This window comes from Dendrobates tinctorius, unplaced genomic scaffold (assembly GCF_039654945.1).
Source record: "Dendrobates tinctorius isolate UK_male_01 unplaced genomic scaffold, ASM3965494v1 ptg000081l, whole genome shotgun sequence".
Classification (NCBI taxonomy): Eukaryota; Metazoa; Chordata; class Amphibia; order Anura; family Dendrobatidae; genus Dendrobates; species Dendrobates tinctorius.
The window spans coordinates 7,003,594-7,020,219 of NW_027361749.1; the positions used below are offsets into that span (position 1 = coordinate 7,003,594).

The 16,626-nt window shown below is 44.9% G+C and overlaps 1 protein-coding gene across 1 annotated transcript in view; it reads left to right on the forward strand.

Annotated features, from left to right (window-relative positions):
- The window catches only part of LOC141096911 (uncharacterized), a 150,684-nt gene that overhangs the window by 97,493 nt on the left and 36,565 nt on the right, over positions 1 to 16,626 (forward strand). Inside the window, exons 17-19 of the mRNA XM_073583821.1 lie at positions 11,448 to 11,541; positions 11,623 to 11,679; positions 11,756 to 11,837. Coding sequence (XP_073439922.1) covers positions 11,448 to 11,541; positions 11,623 to 11,679; positions 11,756 to 11,837 — 233 coding nt within the window. The remainder of the gene's footprint in view (positions 1 to 11,447; positions 11,542 to 11,622; positions 11,680 to 11,755; positions 11,838 to 16,626) is intronic.

Below are 16,626 nucleotides of genomic sequence, written 5' to 3' on the forward strand. Positions count from 1 at the left end.
GACAGAGATGAGTGTAGGGAATCTGAAAGTGTCTGAGGGTTAATAGCTTGTAGATTTCTGACTGTGTGGTAGGTAGGAATGAGCTGGGGTGGGCAAGGATTTGTGAGCGTGAAGGAGAGAATGTTGTGGTCTGAGAGTGGAAGCGGTGAGTTGTTTAGGTGGGAGATTGAACAGAGCCGGCAGAAGACCAGATCAAGGGTGTTACCGTCCTTATGTGTCTCAGAGGTTGAAAGCTGTGAGAGGCCTAGAGAGGTGGTTAGTGATAGAAGCTGGGATGCAGATGTGGAATTAGGGCTGTTAATGGGGATGTTGAAGTCTCCCAGGATGAGGGTTGGTAGTTCTGAGGACATGAAGTGTGGCAGCCAGGCTGAAAAGTGGTCAAGGAAGTGGGTGGGTGAGCCTGGGGGCCGGTATATGACCGCTACCCTGAGGGAGAGGGGACGGAAGAGCCTGATGGTGTGGACCTCAAAAGAAGGGAATAAGAGTGATGGGACTGGGGGGATGACCTGGAAAGTGCATTGTGGGGACAGGAGTATGCCAACTCCACCACCAGGTCTGTTTGTGGGTCTCGGGGAGTGAGAGAATTGTAAGCCACCGTAGGAAATGGCAGCAGGAGAGACAGTGTCAGAATCCTGAATCCAGGTTTCAGTGAGGGCCAACAGATTAAGAGAGTTGTTGAGAAAGTAGTTGTGTAGGAAAGGAAGCTTGTTACAAGCAGACCGTGGATTCCAGAGGGCACAATTAAAAGATTGAGATGAGGGAGTGCAAGTAATGTTAATCAGATTATTGTGGTTTCGATATGAGGTAGGGTAAGGGTTGAGGTTGGGGGATGGTGGACCAGGGTTGGGGGAGATGTCCCCTGAAATCAGTAGGAGAAGGAAGATAAAGAGCCAATAGTTGTTGGAATTGTAAGTAGTTTTTTTCTGCCATGTGTTTGGGCAAGATGGGCTGAGGTTTCTCAGGAAGGTGAGGAGTGTGTGGGAGCTGTACATGGGAGAAGGAAGTATAGAGGGGCTGATGTGTATGAGCCGTGATGGAGGGGGGATAGGGTGATGAATGTGGATGGCAAGGGAACACAGGAGGATAAAAATAAAGCACATGGTTAAAGGGGAAGGCAAAGTGTGGGTTACCTGACTTCTGCCCTGACTAACTGCCATGTATAACTGCCGTTTTGCTGGATGCTTATCTTCTGTGATGCTTTGCTTATGGGATGCTTGCGTGCTGTACCCCACACTGCGTGCTTCCCCTTAGCAACTACTACATATATAGGCCACACTACAGGGTCAGGAGAGAGGGATTGTGGGAGCTGGTTGGGTATAATTTGGCAGCTGGGGCCAGCACACCAGGGGATGGTTAGATGATCAAAGGCACTAGACCAAGATGTGGCAATATGCTATAGCACCTTCCACCTGATAAGATCTAGAAAGGCCCCAGTCACAGATCTAAAGCAGTAAGTATTACATACAGTGCAACAAATGAACTATACCAAAGCTTTAGCAAGCACATTTAAATATGCAGCAAAATGGTAAAGCAGCAGAAGTATGGAGTTGTACCATTTGGATATATTACAGCAGAGAATAGAGGCAGCAGAGGTGGGAAGTTGTATCATTCAGGCTGCTTGCTAGCAGTGAATGGAGTAAATACATGCAGGCTGTTTTTTCAATAAATCTTGGATCTTATTCATAGGCAACAGCTGCTTTGCTGGATTTTTCTGCTCGTTTCCCTGATAATCCAGCCTGATCCTGGGGCTCATCCGTGCGAAATTCACAGCAGGATCCATGCTGCTACGTTATTGGTGAACTGACTCTCCTTTTCTCTTTACGTGGCAAAGTCAGACACTTTAGGATCTCCAAACTGATTACATAGCTGGATAGGGTAGTATAAGACAAGTTTATACCCACCAGGCTGCAAAAAAAGATTGCATTACTAAGAAAATATACGTTGAATCTTTTTGTAAATGAGGTTGCAGAAGCGCTGATCCTCTGCATTATTCCTTGTCTAATTACATCCTCGCAGGCTAGATTAATATCTGTTTTAGGGTGCTGAAAACAGTGACATAACAATGCTGAACAGTCGTCAATAAGGGGTGGCACTCTGCACAGCATATCAGTGAATTAGTACAATTTGCTAGGAGTCACTTAATCAACCACTGAACCCTATGTGTCTCAATGGTGACTCTACCCCAACAGCCATAATAGCTTTATCTACCACTGATGATAAGTAGAGGAATCAGCAGAGGACTTAACTGTAAAATATTTTAAATGGTGTAGTAAGATGACTGTATTTAGCATGCCAAATAATTTCTTTATGTAGGAACCATTTTACCATCTTCTTACTAGAACACTTTTCTTATATTGCTGTGAGAACCTTGGGCACCCAGTAGTGGCAGATACAGTCAGAAAAGGGCCCCTGTATAAGAACATTATATGGGCCCTTTATTTTACAATAGTCCTGTCTCTTAGAGAAGCTGCTTTGGAGGTGTAGTGGCCTCCTTTCCTCTTGGGCCCCTGTGCGGATGCACAGGTTGCACCAATGATCTGTCCGACCCTGACATCCAGGCTGTTAGGGTCCATATACATGTTCTGTCATCGAAAACTCAGCCTTGTATAGATTTTTTTTTTACAAAAAGTTGGGATGAGTTGTCAGCAAAAATGTTTATTTAAGGTTTGTTTTTTTCTGTGAGAAAAGGTAAGTGTCATGGTCCAGTCCAGAGTTTATTTTCTGCTGTCTTCACTCCGGACTGGTCATGCGGGAGTTAATCTCCTCAGCCTCGTTCTGGAGCTAGCTGGGCTATTTCAGTCTCTCACAGCCTGCCACCAGTGTTAGTGATAGCTCAAGCTTCCAGTTTAGAGCCGCTGACCCTTGTACCTTGGTGATCCTCCTGCCTTTGACTGATGTTCACTTGTATGACCCAGACTGATTTCTGACCCCATCTCTTGGTATTCATCTCTGCTGTTACGTTCCCTCTCTGGCATCTGACTCCCCGGCTTGTACCCCAACCACGTATTTCGTCTCACGCTTTGGACTCCGTGCTCATGTTCCGGCTTTCTGACTACGTGTATTGCTGCTCCTTCTGGTACATCTGCTCCTGCTAGTTTCTGACTCGGTTCGTCTTGACTATTCTCTCTCGTTACCTGTGGCACCTGTGCTGTTGCTCAGGGTTGCTGCTCTTAGTGTGTAATCTCTCTTCCCTCACCAGTTGAGGTTTCACTACATTATCACTAACCCATACATTTAAACGGGATTTTGCTTTTTTTTTTCTTTGGTCATGGATCTGCTGCATAACTTGGCAGATCAAGTGTCCAGTTTGACGCAGATGGTGCAGGACTTTTCTGTGAATCATCAGTCCCTTGTCATGTCTCATACCCACTAACAGAAAGAACTGACTGAGACTATTAAGACCATGCAGGGAAACACCTCTCATATTGTTTGTCCACCAGGTGACTCTGTAGATGTTATTTTGCACTCTCCTGAACCCTCAGTTAAACTTCCTGACACATTTTCTGGCGAAAAAGATAAATTTCACATATTCAAGGAGAGTTGTAAATTATGGTTTTCTCTTAGACCCCGATCGTTTGGGGATGAGACTCAGCGGGTGGGGATTGTTACCTCCTTACTTAAGGAGGGTCCCCAATTCTGGGCTTTTTCGTTGCCCCCTACTGCCCCTGAACGGATGTCGGTAGATAGGTTGATTGAGGTCCTAGGACTTATCTAGAATCATAGAATCGTAGAGTTGGAAGGGACCTCCTGGGCCATCTGGTCCAACCCCCTGCTCAAAGCAGGATTCGCTAAATCATCCCAGTCAGATGTCTGTCCAGCCTCTGTTTGAAGACTTCCATTGAAGGAGAACTCACCACTTCTCGTGGCAGCCTGTTCCACTCATTGATCACTCTAACTGTCAAAAAGTTTTTTCTAATATCTAACTGTGTCTCCTCCCATTCAGTTTCATCCCATTGCTTCTAGTCTTTCCTTGTGCAAATGAGAATAAAGTTGATCCTTCTACAATGTGACAGCCCTTTAGATATTTGTAGACAGCTATTAAGTCTCCTCTCAGTCTTCTCTTTTGCAAACTAAACATTCCCAAATCCTGCAACCTTTCCTCATAAGACAGGGTTTGCAGACCGCTCACCATTCTAGTCGCTCTTTTCTGTACTTGCTCCAGTTTGTTGATGTCTTTTTTAAAATGTGGTGCCCAAAACTGGACACAATATTCCAGATGAGGTCTGACCAAAGAGGAGGGAAATAATGACTTCACGTGATCTAGACTGTATGCTTCTGTTAATACATCCTAGAATTGCATTTGCCTTTTTTGCTGCTGCATCACACTGTTGACTCATATTCAGTCTGTGATCTATTAGTATACCCAAGTCTTTTTCACATGTGCTGTCACTTAGCCCTATTCCTCCCATTCTATATATTCTTTTTTCATTTTTATTGCCCAGATGTAGTACTTTGCATTTCTCCCTGTTAAAAACCATTCTGTTAGTTGCTGCCCACTTCTCCAGTTTATTTAAATCTTTTTGAGTCCTCTCTCTCTCTTCTCTAGTATTAGCTATCCCTCCTAGCTTTGTGTCATCAGCAAATTTAATTAGTTTACCCTCAATTCCTTCATCTAAATCGTTGATAAAGATGTTGAACAATACAGGGCCCAGGACAGAGCCCTGTGGTACCCCACTTGAGACATTCTTCCAACTGGATGTGCAGCCATTTACGACCACTCTTTGGGTCCGATCACTAAGCCAGTTATGAATCCACCTAACAGTTGCCTTGTCCATTCCATACTTAGTCATTTTTTCAATAAGGATTGTATGAGAGACTTTGTCAAATGCTTTGCTGAAGTCAAGATATACTATATCTACAGCATTTCCTTGATCCACCCAATCAGTGATACCGTCATAGAAGGAAATTAAGTTAGTCTGACATGACTTATTAGTTACAAACCCATGCTGACTCTGTTTAATCACTTCATTCTTATCCAGGTATTGACATACATGTTGTTTAATAATTTGTTCAAAGATCTTTCCTGGTATAGAAGTCAGACTCACCGGCCTATAGTTGCCTGGGTCCACCTTCTTCCCCTTTTTGAAGATAGGAACAACATTTGCTCTTCTCCAGTCTTCTGGCACTTCTCCTGTTCTCCAAGAATTTTCAAAGATTATGGAGAGGGGTTCAAAAATTTCTTCTGCTATCTCCTTCAGTACTCTGGGGTGTAATTCATCTGGACCTGGAGATTTGAATTCATTTAGGTTAGCTAAGTGTTTCCTCACTATCTTTCTGTTTATAGATATCCTGGAATCTTCTATTCCCTTAATAGGACAGTGAATAACAGTTGATGTTACATTTCCTTTCTGAGAGAAAACAGATGCAAAATAGGAATTTAAAAGTTCAGCCTTCTCAACATCCTGTCTTACCATTTCATCATTTTCATCCTGTAAAAATCCTATAGCATCTTTGACTTTTCTTTTACTTTTGACATATCCCCAAAATCCTTTATTATTGCTTTTGACATCTCTTGCAAGCCTCAATTCATTTTCAGCTTTAGTAATCTGATTTGTGCCCTGCAGGTTCTGCAGACAGCATTATATTCTTCTTTAGATATGCCTCCCTCTTTCCATTTTATAAACATTTTTTTCTTCCTTTTTAGCATGTGCTTAAGTTCTGTGTTCATCCATCCTGGTTTCCTTAAATGCTTCCTATTCTTCCCTCTTTTCGGAATTGTTAACAACTGTGCTTTGAGAATTTCATTTTTCAAGATTTCCCATCCCTCCTGGACATTTTTGTCTTTTAGGATATCCAGCCATTGGATCCCTCCAATTCTCTTTCTGAATCCCTTAAAATCTGCCTTTCTGAAATCTAACCTTGACGTCTGAGTCTTCACAGGTCTTCCGCCTCTAGTTATCCAAAATTCTAAAATAGCATGGTCGCTACCTCCTAGGGTCCCAGCCACTTTTACCTCCTCAACCATTTCCTCCCTGTTTATAAGGATTAGATCCAAGGTAGCAGTTCCCCTTGTTTTCTCCCTTACCTTTTGGAAGATAAAGTTGTCAGCAAGAGAGGATAAGAATTTCCTTGACCTGTTAGTTTTGCCTGAGAGAGATTCCCAACAAATGTCTGGATAGTTGAAATCTCCCATGACAACTATGTCATATTTTTTGGAGAACTTGGCCATTTGATGCATAAAGAGTTCATCCATATCTTCAGCTTGCACAGGCGGCCTGTAGTAAATGCCTACAATGGTGTCCTTTCCATTGTTCTGTCCTTGTATTCTTACCCAAACAGTTTCCACAGAACTCCCAGTCTCTGAAGCTTCAATCTCTGTGCAGATATACGTGTTTCTAACATACAATGCGACACCCCCTCCTCGTTTATCAAGTTTGTTTCTTGCAAATAAGTTGTATCCTTCTAGTCTTGTATTCCAATCATGTGTATTGTCCCACCAAGTTTCAGTGATTACAATGACATCATATTTCTTTTCCTGTGTTAGTAGTTCCAATTCTCCTTGTTTGTTGCCCATGCTTTGTGCATTAGTATAGAAACATTTGTTTGTGATTGGTTTCTCTTTCTCCAATATTTTTATTAATTAGATTCTTTCGACTTTGTTCTTCCTTTCCACTTCTAATAGCAGAGTTCTCAATAGCATTTGTCAGGTGTATGGCTTTTTCTGGTCTTTTGCTTCCCTTCCCATGTTGTTCTAGTTTAAAGCTCTCCTTACAAGTGTAGCAAGGCGACTTCCAAATACATGCTTTCCATGTATTTGGAAGTCCGGACCGTGTTAGGGCGGCAGAGGACATTATTTTGGGTCTGGGGCAAGGGAAGCACTCAGCCGAATGGTACAGCTCCGAATTCCGTCGATGGTCCACTGAGGTGTCCTGGGACGACTCCGCACTGAGATGTCTGTTCAGGAAGGGACTGTCGGATTGCTTGAAGGACACTCTGGCTCTCCATCCACCTCCCAGCTCTTTGGAGGAGGCTATGACTCAGGCTATCCGTATGGATCGGAGACTGCGGGAGAGAAGTGTTACTCAGCGAGGGTTTCCGTTTTTCCCTGCTAACCCTGAAGTTTTGCTTCCATCTGAACCTATGGAGGTGGGAGCCACCAACCCCCAGGAGAAAGAGAGGAAACGGCGACGTGATGGAAAATTGTGTTTTTACTGCGGAGTTCCCGGACATTGGGAAAAAAGACTGCCCCTCCTGTCCTCCGACTAACAAGCGGCTGAGTCTGGGTGATAATCGTGGAGGTCACCCAGACTCTCAGGTACCTTTTTCTTCTTTTTCAAAGATACTGCTAAAGGTGGAACTTGGTGTTGAGAACGGCTTTTTTCATACTTCGGCTTTTGTAGACTGTGAGTCATCCCTGAACCTGATTGACTGTAAGCTGGTGGCTCGCTGTAGATTAGGGACAGTTAGGTTGGGGATTCCCTTAAAAATTGTGGCTATTGACTGTACATCTCTCACTAAGGATGGTCTCCATTTCATTTCAAAAGAATTCACCCTCAGGGTGGGGGCCCTACACCAGGAGCGCATGTCATGCTTTGTTTTGGATAACCTCCCTGCTGGCCTGGTGTTAGGGTTTCCCTAGTTGCAACGGCATAACCCGGTTAAGCCGACGCTGCGAACAGATCCTCTGGGACAGATGGTGTGGTGCAGCAATGATGTTGTGGCCCTCCACAGGTAGGGCAGTAGACCCAGGTTAGTGTAGGTGAGGAGATAGAAAGGAGACGTAGATGGTGCAGTGCCAGGCACAAAGATTTAGCAGTGTGGAGTGTGTGACCGCAGGAATAAGTGGAGGACACCAGGGCATGCAGTTCCAAAGCTTTACTCACAGTCTGTTGTGCATACAGCTGCCCGCATCTGTGCCGTTTCCTCCAGGTCAGGGGCTCAGCCAACCTCCAGGCAAGATGAAGTACTCCCTTCCAGCACTCCGCCAACATGTGCCTTTTCTGAACGTCTCCCCTTTTGCGCCTATAGTGAAGTACTCTCAGTACTGAGTTACACTGGAGTTCCTCCTGTCAGATGTTCCTATCAACTCTACTTGTATGGCAGACAGCTGTAGCCTGCTTCGGGGACTCCTTGCTACTAAGTCCCGGCTCACTCACGTTGCTGTTGTGCCCCCAAGTCTTGCGTGGGAATAAAGCAGTGACAACTTCTATTCCTCCGGTGTCTGTTGCAGGACCATTAGTATCCATACAACCTCGGGGACCGGACCCCGGCCTTGCGCTGTGAACTTGGGAAGGGTTCTGCTCTAACCCTAATCCTCAGTCCTCCTCTTCTCCTTACGTTCCGTTCAAATCTATCTTTAATATAAAGAGTCAGGCTTTCCATCAATGTCTCTTTCCTGTGCCAGCAGACCCAGGTCACTGAGGTCCGCTGCAGCACTTACCTCGTCCATCCCACTCCTGGGATCTTCTCTCTCAGACTGACCAAATCCTAAACTCTTCCCAATCCTTTTCGTGCAGACTAAGCTCCACCCACCTCCCAGCACTCTTCGTGTTCCAAGCAGGGAGCCACCAAAGGGTGCTTTGCTACACTACTATGTTGTGTGGGATGCAGGTGTTGGAGTGTGGTCAGGTGTCCCCACCTTACCTGGATGGTGGGGTACCACACCTCAGGAGGAGGTGCAGTACCTCTGTGGCGACTGAACCCTCAGGGGCGCCACAAAAGTAAAATAAATATGTCCATATCAACCAGAGAAATGTCCCCAATTACTGACAGCAAGCAGAGATCTTCAAATTTCCCAGTACCTTAAATGCAAAGGTGACCGGTCACTGCTACAAATGCAACATTTTTATAGTGTATGTATTTTAGGAATTTTTGGGCGTTATCTTTTAGATTTATGACTATGATATTTTTTAGGAATTGCCTCAACATTTCTTGCTATTAGAAAGGAGAAAATCAATTCGCAGGATCATCGTCATCGATCATCGGCTGCCAAACAAAAGTCATGTGAACTGCCTCCTACCTGCCGGCATCCCATGCTACTCTTCTAATTACTGGATCAATAGGCGAGATCACGTGTCACATTGCAATGATGACATTGTGCTGGACCTACAAATAAAAAGAGGCACCAGAGATTTAGGAAGTTAGGAGGAGGCTCTCAGGGCTCCAGTCTGCCAGAACATGAACTATGTGACAGGACTGCCGGACCAATGTCCTGTGAATCAATTTGCTCATCTCTGCTTGCAGCTGCTGCCTTTTGAATTTAAGAATTTTCTAAGGTTTTAGGATAACATTATTTTATTAAGTGAATGTATGCAATTTCTTGTATAATAATGGGGTCATTTTTTGGGTAGTTTCACACAAGCATATAAAAAAAATCGAGTTTCTTCCAGAAAGTGTGGACAATTTTGTTCTCACTTGTCATCCATATAAAATACGTTTTAATTACAGCAACAGCTATTAATCATTTACAGGACCATTTGCAGTTTCCTTTGTTACAGAATTGCAATGTATCCGTACGTAAAAATTTGGATGCTATACTGTGACTCTGTGTGTCATCCAATTTTTTCCACGCACACATAGACTTGATTGATAGAGTTTCACCAATTTACGGAAGAAACTAGAGCATGCTGTCTTTTTTTTCACACGCAGATTTGGTCAGTGAAAAAAACATTTTTACTTTTTACGGACAGGCCGAAAAGAAGGTCGTGTGAATGAGCAATCATGCAGACTTTATGATCTTTATTACTCCAGATCTGAGTGAAGGGATAATTTGTTTCATATAGAGAGTCGAGTTGTACTGTATTTATATAAAGGGTTAATCCCATCTTCATAAGTGGATATTGTCAGGTAGTGCTTGTAAACATCATTTCGTAATTTTTTTGTCATTTATATTTCCTGTCATTGTTGAGATGTTTAGTCTTTTGTTTATAACATGTTGCCTTGGAGAACAGCCACCTTTTCTAGACCCCAAAAGTTGTGCAGTGCTTACAAGCTTCGTTCTACTGAGATTGTAAGCACTGGCTTGAAGTGCACTGCTCACTTCTAATCCCAGACAGATTCAGCACAGGGTTTAGAATCTAGACAGCAGTGGTGGTCGGTCTACTAGCCAATGAGAAAACAGAAGAAAAATGTTAAATGGGTTGTCCCCCCTCAGAAAACTATTGGCTATATGCTAAAGTAGTTATAATAAAATTGCTTACCCTCCCTGGGGTCAGGGCTGACGTCATATCAACAGCACTGCAGCCAATCACTGAGCTCAATGACTCTGCCCGTGTAGACGGCACGAGCCGCTGAGCTCATTTGCTGCAGTGCTGTCACAACTGCAGACAAACAACAGAGAGCGGAGCATTGTGGAGAATTGGCGCTGACCCCAGGGAAGGTAAGGGGTACTCAATTTTTTTCCTATAACTACTGCAGTTTACAACCCATAGTTTTCTGAAAGGGGACAACACCTTTAATATCTCCAGAAAAGCTGCAAAGTTTAAAAGGCGATAAAATGCAAAAGTGCCAGTTTTTCCACACACTATCTGGCAATGTCCATCTGTGGAGATGGGCATAATGCTTTAAAGCACCACTCCAGCGCGTGTTTTTTCCATTTCAGAGCTGGAGTAAATTCACTGACCTTAGCATTATATTCATCAGCTGCTGTCTTCAGCTGTTCCCAGTGCCTCGCCAGTCCCAATCCACCATTTTATAACTACAGCTCTCTCATTGCAACGGACATCTGGGGAAAGTCTTTGTTAGGCCAGGGTCAGACTTGCGTGTGCAATGCGAGAAACTAGCGCAAATCTCTCGCATCAATACCCGGCACTGCCGCCGGCACTTGGGACCGGAGTGTGCGGCTACATGTATTTCTATGCAGCCGCACACTCTAGTCAGAGTGCCGGTGGCAGTGGTGGGTATTGATGCGAGTGCAATGCAAGAACCTCGCAAGTGTGACCCCGGCCTTAGGCTGGGGTCCCATTAGCGTATTGCATCTGATGATTCTCTCACGTGAGAGCATCGGATGCGATACGCTGAAGCTCTGCTGTGAACAGGAGTCGAGAGTCATGCTACTGTGCTCTGATCCTCTCTCATGACAGGATCGGAGCCCAGCAGCGGGGTAGACAGAAAAAGTAATTTCTCCATCTCCTCTGCTGCCGGCGTCGGCGGGAATTGCACTGCACTCCGGTGATTTTTGAGTGCAGTGTGATGTTTCACACACACCCTTAGACTTATATGGGTGTCTGCGATCCGATTCTTGGGTGCAATAGCTGCATGCTGTGATTGTTTTCGCTTGCCAAATCAGCATGAGAAAATGATGGTAGACGTGCGTGCACCATTGAGAAACATTGGGGCGAGTGCAATCCGATTTTTTTTTTTTTATCGGATTGCACTCGTCCACATGGATCGAAATTGGGAATGAGGCTTTACACTAACAGTTTGGTTAGAACGTCGAACTTTTAAGATTGGTTCACTCATCTCTAGTTCCAAGCTCTCAATGTAAGTCTATGGCATCTTCATTCCAGCTCTCATAGACTTACATTGTGTTGTGACCTCCCTATGGCCCAGCAAACACTGGAGCAATGTGGCAGGTCACAAAAGAGAGACTGGCGCGGTCTGGTAAGTATATTACTGGGGCAGGCAACTTACATTACTGGAACTACTCCTGCGGTAAAAAACAACAAGAAAAAACACAAAAAGGATGGAGTGGAGCTGTAAGATTACTGCTCCTTCATGCAGAACAAGTGTGGTGCAGAGGTAAAGGATGTCATGCTATGTGTAGCAGTTCTTAGTAGGACACAGGTGGAATTGTTATCGTTCTCTTTCTTTCCAGTCTGTTACACAGGTTCCCGCCACACCTGGGACTCGCAGGGTTACTGCAGGGACTCCGGGGCCGGTGCTGTACTGGAGGGAAGGTATCTGCATACTTTTACACAACATAAAGCCGCCATGTTTCCCTTCAGGTTGTCACCAAGGTCCCCTGTAAACAGAGAGGGAAACTTCTGCTATGGAGAGCAGCCATTGCAGTTTCTGACACACCTTTGCTACGTCCCTGGTGACATCAGCGGCCTCCGGTCTGGGTGGGTGATATTTACCTGGAGCCCAGAACACGACACTGGAAGCTGAGCCGTCCCTTCAGGCCAGCCCCCTCCTCCTCCTCCCTGTGCCTGGCTCCCAGCCCCCTCCCTCAGTCACTACACCTTTCTTCCCCTCACACATAGGGCTCCATTTTCCCTGTGTGCCCGGCTGCTCGCTTACCTGCACCTGAGCTGTGGACGTACCCCCCCAATCCTGTGAGGGGAGCTGAGAATGGCGCGGACCCCTGCTGGAGGAGGCTTCTGTCTGCTACTAATGGTGAGTGACCACCGGCCCCGGAGCATGGGCTCACCCTGAGGTCTGTGCTACCTGAGCAGACCACACCCTGTCACCAGCGGGGTCCCTGTCAGGGCATGCTGGGAGCTGTAGTCCTGCAGCAGGTGCTCAGCACCCGGACCCTGGCACTTTGGAACACTTGTTGCCCCGAGGACGGTGCGGGGATCCCGGGTGTCTGATCACTCTTTGCCCAGTTTGGGGTCACTCTCCCGGCCGCTCCCCAATAAGACAGATATTATGTTACATCTGCAGCCGAAACTAAGAGGGTGAGTGTGTGGTGCCCGCGCCCCTGTAGGTCTGCGCCATGGCTCCCTCTCACCAGGCTGGTGTCATTAATCAGTGTTTCTCCCTGAGAAAAATGTCAGGAATGCCAGGAGACAAAGGCCGGGGAGGCGCTGACCCATGGGGCCCCTCTTCTCCCCCAACCCTGGGCCCTCTTTATTTTCCACCATTGTTTGATGTTTGTTTGTTTGTTTTTTTCTTAACTGTAACAAGATTTAGACAGTTTGATGCTGAAAAGTCTCCAAACAGGATTGTAAAGCCTTCCCCTTAGGCCTCTTTCACACATCAGGTTTTCGCCGTCAGGCGCGATCCGGCGCTTTTGACAGAAACCGGATCCGGCGAAATGCAATGCCGGATCCGGTTTCCCCCCCATTGACTTGCATTTGTGCCGGATCGCGCCGGATGGCCATGCGTTTCATCCGGTTTTCGCCGGATCCGGCAATGTGTCGCGATCCGGCGTCTGGAAAAAACGGCTACTGTAACGTTTTTTGTCTCCGGCGAAAAAGCCGGAAACACCGGATCCGGCGCGTCCGGCTTTTTCACACAATGAAAGCCTATGAGCGCCGCAATGCGCCTGATCCGGCGAAAGTCGGATCCGGTGGCCGGATCCGGTTTTTTTGGTCTGAGCATGCTCAGTAGCTTTGCCCACTACAACCTGTCAAAGAAGGGCTGTAGGAACATGCTATATATAGTTTTCCAGTAGCCAATCCCGTTCGGAAGGCCACAAGGGTCAATTTTAAAAACCGGATCCGGCGTAATCCGTCGAAAAACTGATAGAAAAACGGATGAACCGGATGAGACGGATCCGGTTTTGTCTGTCAAGAACAAGACGGATCCGGCACAAAACCGGATCCGGCACATCAGGTTTTACAAAACATTTGCCGGATCCGGCATTCCGGCACGACGCCGGATCGCGCCTGACGCCGAAAACCTGATGTGTGAAAGTAGCCTTACGGGGTAGGGTTCAGTTCCCATGATGAGTTTTTCAGGAGCGTTTGATGCTTAATATTTACACTGTGCAACATAAAAAGCCTAAGATGCTGCGTTCGGTGGTGTTCACACTAGGCGTTTGCTGTTTTTTTTTTTTTCCTGCAGCAAAACCTGCTCTCTTGGCAGTAAACCAGCTGCTGAAAAAAAAACAGGTTTTTCTTGCGTTATTGTCATGCTACATTTGTCTCTTGTGCATGCTGATAAAGTTTGAAGCAAAAAAAAAATCTGATTATACCTCATCAGGTTTTGGCACCAAAAATGCTGCAAAACCTGATCCCTGCATTTTTTTCACCGCCCATTACTTTCAGTTGGTGAAAGATGCTGAAAGAAGCGACATGCTGAATCCTGCTAAAAACGACGGCTGAAATAACACCTATTGTGAACACAGCCTTACAGCTCCAGCAAGTGGATGGGATTTCCAGATGTCTATATTGATCTGGGCTTTTCTTCTACGCAGCGTACACTGACCTGCGCTGCGTGTCTGACATTCACAACGCGTCCGTTTCTCTTGCTGCTGTTTCTCTGCTGAGTTTTATGTGCGGATTTTCCCCATAAATTTGCATTAGATGCGGGGAATCTGCAGATAAAATGCTTATGCTTTTTTAGTGCCCACTAAAAACGCATGTAAGCCACACACAACGGTATCAATAAAGTTTTGTTAAATACCAGGAAGTATCAAAAACAAAGCGGCTTTATTTAAAACTTCACATACCAAAAAGAGACAAAATTCACAATGTCAAAAAAATCACACTACAAAAAATGCAGATACTCTATCTAGCTAAGGTGCAGAAAACCTTCAGCATCAAAACTCACCAAATACTCCATGAGGACGTAGCCTTAGGCTTCCTTTAGGGTGGTTTTACACTTACCGTATTTTTTTTGCGGGCCGTATCGCAGCATTTTTTTGTGGTGTACTGCAATAACGGGCCACAAAAAAATGTTTGCGGATCGCCATTTTTTTTTTTTTTTTTTTCAATACTATGGAAATAGTATTGGAGAAAAAAAAAGCGCTCCGCAAGACCAGAAGTGATGGCGCGCCGCAAAAGCAAACTTCCAGTTTTTTGTTTTTTGTTTTTTTGCAGCCCCATTGATTTAAAAATATCAACCAAGCTCGATATTTTCTCACGGCTGTATGGCACACCATTGAATTTTTGCGGGCCGGTTTTGTGGCCCCATAGAAAGCTATTGGGGCCACAAAATTGGCCCGCAAGAATACAGTAAGTGTAAAACCACCCTTACACTTACCAAGATTTTTGCGCCCTGTTATTGCAGGCCTTTTTTGTGGGCCGTACCTCCACAATTTTCACAGTCTGCTGCAATAACAGACCGCAAAAAACCTGCGGATTGCCGTTTTTCAGGTTTCCAATACTACGGAAGAAGTATTGGGGGAAAAAAACCGCGTTACGCAAAACAGGAAGTGACAGTGCACCGCAAAAGCAAACTTCCGTTTTTTGTGTGTCTCCATTGATTTTCAATGGGGCCGTGTCCGTAAGCCGTGAAAAAGATCGAGCAGGCTCGATCTTTTTTCACGACCGCAAATACAGCCCGCAAGGCCATACGGCACATGGCGCTCTAATTTTTACGGGCCATAGATATCTATTGGGGCCGCGAAACACGGTTAGGGTATGTGCACACGTTGCGGATTCTGCGGAATCCGCAGGTCAAAGTGCCTGTGTTTTACCTTCGGATTTGACATGCGTTTTTACACCTGCGAATTCCTATGAATGGGTGTAAAAACGCTGCGGAATCCGCACAAAGAATTGACATGCTGTGGAAAATAAACCGCAGCGTTTTCACGCAAAATTTTCCGCAGCATGTGCACAGTGGTTTTTATTTTCCATAGCCTAACATTGTAATGTGCATCACTTGTGAATCTGCAGCAGATCCGCAGAGGCAAATCCACTGCGGATCCGCATGCAAATCCGAAACGTGTGCACATACCCTCAGTGTAAAAGAACCTTTATTAGGCTGTGTTCCCACGGCGAGCTTTTGGGTGGTTTTATTCAATGCTTTATGGTTTTTACCAAGGTGGCGGTGCTCACAGGATTCTCTGTAGGCATCTTTAGGCTGCGCTGCATAAACACCTTGTACAGACCCTTCTGTAAAGACAATAAAAATTAGTATACTAGGTCCATTTCATAAAAAGACCCATATTTCTGGAAGTGAGTGATAAATTAAAAACAAAAAAAAAACCAGATACTAATAATGGAAGCTGGAAGAAGTAAAATAAAAACTGTCCACTTTTGGTTCTCTTTAAACAGGGACAGATAACACAGGTCAACGAAAAAAATTTTTTTTTCTGGTGTCCAAAATATTTTAATGAATTTGGGGTATTTTTGGGGTGCTGATTCTGAATATGTCATCAGTTTTGCCAGATTGGCTCAAGTTTTTGAGATTTTTGGTATCTTATTTATAGCACTTGTTGGTAAATGCGACGCATCATCTCATTAATTTCTTTGGATTAGTACTTGAACTGAGCAGTTCTCAATATAGTTTTGTGTTAATTAGTGTTCTAAAAGTTTGTTCATAGCTTGATTTTTGCACTAACTTTATGTTGTTGTCTGTTTTCCAGTGAAAAGCATGAACTCATCATGAAGAAGTTGTCTTAACGATCCAGACTCATTCTGTTACATTTGTGGTGAATATACACTGCCAAAACATAGAAGAAACATAACAGACTTCGTAAAAAAAGTGTATTTTGCCTATTTTGGGGTTATGCTTGGGGACCAAGACAAGTTTTGGGCACCACACATAGTGTGCAAAGCATGTATCGAATTATTACGAAAATGGAGCAAAGGACAAAGAAAAAGCTTCAAATTTGGTGTTCCAATGGTGTGGAGAGAGCCAAAAAATCATCATGATGACTGTTATTTCTGTGCAGTGCAAGTGCAAGGATTCAATAAGCATAAGAAACGAAAATGGGAGTAACATGGAATCTGCAAGAAGGCCTGTCCCTCATTGTGAAGATGTGCCTGTACCTGTGTTTACCATAAATAACAGTCATCATGATGATTTTTTGGCTCTCTCCACACCATTGGAACACCAAATTTGAAGCTTTTT